This window comes from Pygoscelis adeliae, unplaced genomic scaffold (assembly GCF_000699105.1).
Source record: "Pygoscelis adeliae isolate BGI_AS28 unplaced genomic scaffold, ASM69910v1 Scaffold18, whole genome shotgun sequence".
Lineage (NCBI taxonomy): Eukaryota > Metazoa > Chordata > Aves > Sphenisciformes > Spheniscidae > Pygoscelis > Pygoscelis adeliae.
The window spans coordinates 4,077,273-4,082,651 of record NW_008825558.1 but is presented as its reverse complement, the minus strand read 5'-3'; the positions used below and the strand labels follow the sequence as shown (position 1 = coordinate 4,082,651).

General features: G+C 41.6%; 1 protein-coding gene across 1 annotated transcript in view; it reads right to left on the bottom strand.

The window, feature by feature from the left end:
- Nucleotides 1-3,269: 3,269 nt before the first annotated feature.
- Nucleotides 3,270-5,379, bottom strand: part of USP10 (ubiquitin specific peptidase 10) — a 38,650-nt gene continuing 36,540 nt past the window's right edge. Inside the window, exon 14 of the mRNA XM_009332333.1 lies at nt 3,270-4,368. Within this exon, the coding sequence (XP_009330608.1) occupies nt 4,181-4,368 (188 nt within the window). The 3' untranslated portion in view covers nt 3,270-4,180. The remainder of the gene's footprint in view (nt 4,369-5,379) is intronic.

Sequence of the window (5,379 nt, the reverse complement as noted above, 5' to 3'; positions counted from 1 at the left end):
CACTTTCTTTTTAAACCAGCAATTACTCATTGCCATGTCTTTAAAATAATGAATAACACTTGTAACCTGCTCACGTCAAGTGAAACGTAGAACTGAATATACAGACTCAGAGTGAATTGCATTGTTGCAGCAGGAGCTTCTCTTATAAATCTTCTCCAGTCCTGACAACTTTTATGAGAAGATGTCTATACAGGTCTTTTATGAACAGGAAAGGTCTAGGTTGTATACCAGAACTTGGGCTGCGACAGAAATTCATTTTCTATTCTTTTACCCCAGGGGATGACACACAGGAAAAGCCCTTGGAGCTTCCACAGCTGCAAAGGAAGGCAGAACTGTTCGTCTCAACACCAAAAACCTCCCGAGAGCAAAAAATATCAAATAGGATGTTCTTAGGACCAAGCCTATATTAGGTAAAACTACATTAGGTGATTAAACTGTAATTTAAATACTGTAACATCAATCCATCACATATGCAGCAACTCTAAGTAAGCCTCGGCAGAAGCGCAAGCATCTAAATGACGTAAGACTAGAATCTCATTAATTGTACACCAGTTCCATCCTCCTCATCCTACTCTTCATTTCTTCCTCCCCTCCTCTTTTTTTCACTTCACCCTTTCTAAGCTACTTCTGCCGTGCTGGACTCCACCCGAAACTGCTCGTCACAGAGGCGCCCGCTCCAGGTCGAACACTGTCATTTCCGAAGTTGACGAGTCACCTATAACCGAGAAGACTCGTTTCGTTATTCACAGGAAGACTGAGGCTAATACAGCGTTTCCTTTCCAAAAGAGAACAAAATGCAAGACTTCAGATAGCAAAAAGTTGAACTTCGTTTGAATGCACATTCCCAAGTCCTGGGAAAGCCTTGCAGGGCTGCTTGCAAACAGCAACTATCCCCCCAAATTAAAACTAAAGTGATTTTATTATACCTGTATTTTCAATACACCTGTATTACAAACCCATCCACAACTGGTTAAGACATCTGTAAACAGTAAAAGCTTTTTGCTAGGAAATCCCTCGCCACTGAGAGTCCTGTTAGTGCAAGAGTAGACCAACAACATGGGGTCCAATTTGTTTCTACTAAACATACCTGACATCCTACCCACAAACGCAAACCTGTAATTTTTGAGTAACACGGGTCAAAACTCACCAGCCAACCACCTCGTCCATTCAAAACCGAAGTTAATTGCAAGGAAGCCGGTATCAAGTAATGTAGTACTCACTCATCACCTGCAATTTTATCTGGAATATTCTGGTAAGCCTATGTTATCAGAAACATACTTTTTCACAACCCACTGGAGATCCAGGTAAATACTCAACACAGCCACAAGGGGAAAAGAAAAAAAAAGCCCCAAACATTTCTGCAGTACAGAAAACTACTTCAACCAGGGTGCAGGAACAGGATGTGAATAACAACCAGTACAAACGGTAATTTCAAAATCTGGTTTCTTTCCTATTTGGAACACCTCCCCCCCCTCCAAATTCAAAGCAGAACCAATGTCTCACCAGGACTGGCTCCGGGGTAATTCCCATCATGTAATTCCCATTTCCCGCGTTGGGAAACCCTGGAAGCACCAGCCCTTCGGCAGCCCCCTGGCACATTGCCTCCGTAGCTCCAGGGCACCGTGCCCAGTGAGCGGCCAGGAGCTGAGGTTTTCCCTGCAACTGGCCAAAATCAAAACAAGCTTTGGACAGAAAATTGTTTCCGAGTTGGTGGAATGTCACCAAAATCAAGAACAGTGTCTCAGCCACAATTTTCAGATCATTAAATACTAATAAAATTCGCTTATCAACGAAAAAATAACTATACATTTGGATGTCCAAAACCACTGACAAAATACCGTAAGATTTTCTCAGCATCAGAATTGTGCTAGTGACATAAAGCTAACGCTGCCTAATAATTTGAGAAAGAGACCCAAGATCATCCATCTGAAGATCACTCAACTTTGAGCAGAGAGAAAGGACCACCCCAAACAGCCTCGCCCCGGCCACGGGGCTGGACGCTCCGACTTGCTGCCGGAGCCCCGGGCAGCACACTCAGTCCTTAGGTGGGACAGCACCGCCAGGAGTGACTCACGGGCAGGAAAGTCCCAAGTTCTCCACCATCCCATGAGAGGGTAGAAAAGTCAAGAGGGCAAATCAGCGGGGCTTTCTTCAGCAGGTCTTGCCGCTCGTCCAACACCCAGGTCTGTCGCGGGAATTTTTGTTTCCACACATCCGCCACGGCTGCCCTACACAATGAAATCGTGCGCGCTGCAGCCATGGTCTAACATCTCCACCCCCTAACTCCCTCCAGGAAGCAGCCACGAATGGCCTCCCCGCCTTCTGTAAAGCGACTAGTGGCTGTTTGACACAAGAGGGAAGCCCATGTCAGTGGGCTGAAACCTAAGGCGTTTACAGGGCTGCGTCCTTCTCTTGAAAAAGCTAACACCGCGTCTCACCGAAGACCCGCACCCCTATCTCCCGGACAGAAAGGCCATTCAAAGTAAAATGAAATCAGCAGTTTAAAGAAATGCTAAAGGAATTCACTGGAACACAGTACATGTAAAATTAACGCAGCGAACTTTATTTCCACAGCTTTGTGGAAAATAACTTTTTTCTTCCTAAATGTCACCTTAAAAAAGTGAACAGTGTTTGGTCAGAGTATACGCAGTTTCACCTTTTACTGACAATCCGTGCTAAAATTAGCCCTCTTTCACCGGCAACAATTACAACACTTCTCCAGTGATGCAATAAGCACATAACACCACTATCATCAAATTAAGGATTAAACAATATAAGGATTTTTTTTTTAAATCATCTTCAGCAGCAGGGAAGGCAACAGGAAGCTCATCAAGGAAATATTTTTACCAAAGTCTTCAATGAAAATGTCAGCTGGCTAAAGAAGGGAACATTTTAGTCAGAGGCGAACAAAACAACATCTACCTGAAAAACAACCGTGCAGGGCTTTCACGCAGGATACAGAAGGGATTCGATTCCCTCTTCTGGCCGACGGGTGTTCGGCCCTGGGACAACCACGTCCTGGGTGCGGGCCCTGCGTTAGACTTGTAGCTGTTCTGGGCTGACGGATCCCTTCTCCCTTCCCCTCTCCCCTCAAAGTTCAGCTCCATCTCACTGCCGAATAGGAACACTTCTGAAGTTTCAAGAAGTTGTAACAGGAAAAAAGTCATCTACACTTCATTTGGGGAACATCTGAAGTGCTACATAGCTATTTTTCGAGTTTCCAAGGGTCGAATTTACATTTGAGGAAAAACAAAACCCACACACACACCTTAAACCAACTTTGTGACTTTTATTGATGGGCGACAACTTTATACTTCTAGATATCACTAAACTGTGTACAATTAGGAACTCAACATTATAGGAGAGCAGACAGCAAAATTAAACAAAGCAGACTTAAAGAAATATCAATCTTAATTATTTTGCCCATTTTTTAAATTTCATGTACACAGAAGCATAAATGCAGTTTGAAATTTCTTAATAGCAATAAAGTTACAATCACCCATCTATATAGACTAACATCTTAACTCCAAATATTTGATCTGCAATGTGTACTTAAGCAGTTTCTCATCGCACAATTATTAAAATGTGTCTTCCTATTAGGAACCAGCAACTCTGCATTTGGTACGTTTGTACATTTTCTGAAGCACATAGGACCATTTCCATCTCATACACATCGGCTCATATTTTACCACTTATCAAAAACTATCGGGGAAGCAGAGAGCGCTTTTTATTTTTTTTATTTTTTTTTATTTTTTTACTTAAGTAAAGATAAAACATTTTCACAGAAATCTACAAGTTCTGTTGCTGGTGCAGGGTTTTCTTCTACTACGCAATTAGAAAGTGGGAATCAAATGCAAATCCCCTTTTATTATCTTAGGATTCAGCATTAACTCAGATTAATTCTTTTTTTTTTTTTAATTATTTTTGTGATTCATGAGACTGAGTCTTTCAACCAAGTGACTTCATTCTGCAAAGTCAAAAGTCAACACAAACTTATGTTGTGCACAAACCCAAGGTAGTTTCCTTTATCACTCTATCCCATAGTTGCAAGGGAAAAAAAAAAAAGAAAAAAAGAAAAAAGATTCACTCAAAAGAGCATTTACAGGAGAAAAAAAAGTTAGTGATAGTTGGCGTTCTACAAAGCAGGTATCTTGCACACACAGCGTAAAAGGGAAAAGTTTCACAGCAGGTCAACTCGGCGGTAGTACAGGAGGTAGGCTGTGCGTTCTGCAGACGACTTCACCACCTGGTACTGATTTATCACTTTGACTGCCTGGTCATCGATGCGTAACCAGCCATTTAGACCAATTTGGAAGACGTCCGTAGTGTAATGGCCACCAGTTGCGCTGTTTCCATGATGATAGACAACTGCAAAGAGAAATTCATGATGCGCATATACACTATACATAGATAAATAATCCACTGAAAAAGTAAAGCAAGAAAAAACGTCACATACTGCTTTCTTCATAGCATACTCCTGGTTTTGCAGATGGTACGATCTGGCTTAAGCAAGAATCTTTAAGTGTTTACTGCTTGCTTGCTTACATTTGATGCTATGTAATATTAGTAATGTTCCTCCAGCATACCAAATCTCATGATTCTAAAAGGAGGTTTAAGTAAATTAAGAATCAAAAGCATCAAATTCCTTTTTATAACTTCCTAAAGGATTTTCTGGGAAGGATCTGCCTCAACAAAGGCCATCTGCAACAGTGCAGCACACCCTTCAGAGCTTCCAACAGGTATTGCCACGCTTAGCGAGATATTCTAAGCTACACATTCACTCTGCCTGCTGACGACAACAATATTTTATTGAAACTACTTGTTTAAAAAAAAAAATCAGGTAACACTATGTAGTAGTCTATAAAAAAAAATCGGGCAAGACTTTTCAAACAGTGTTGATTGCAAACGTAACCCAGTTATTCCCCCTCTGACCGTGTTTTTCATTTTGTCCTTACTATACTTTTACTCTGAAAACAGGTTCTAGTGAAGTACCAATCCACAAGTTCACATTTATTAGTTCTCAGTAACCTCCTTAACAAATCTGTGAACTGAACACCTCTGATTAACTGCCAATACTGCTACTTCCAAGACAGACTCAAACTGGCTTCTTTCCTCAATTATCCCCGTCGTCAGAAGCATTCTGCAGAAAAGACGTCTCAGCTCACCTTGCAGAAACCAAACCCAAAGCTTAACGCTGAGCTCTCGGTGCTAGGTGTGGCAACTGCCTCCAAACCGAAGAGATCTTTTATGTATGTAATTCTAAGGATGCGTATAAGAAATTGCACTTAACTGCCAGGAACATGTGAGCCCTAACCATATACTTAACAACAAATAAAAACTGAAAGAATTGCTGCATTTGACACAAGAGCAGAAGTATAT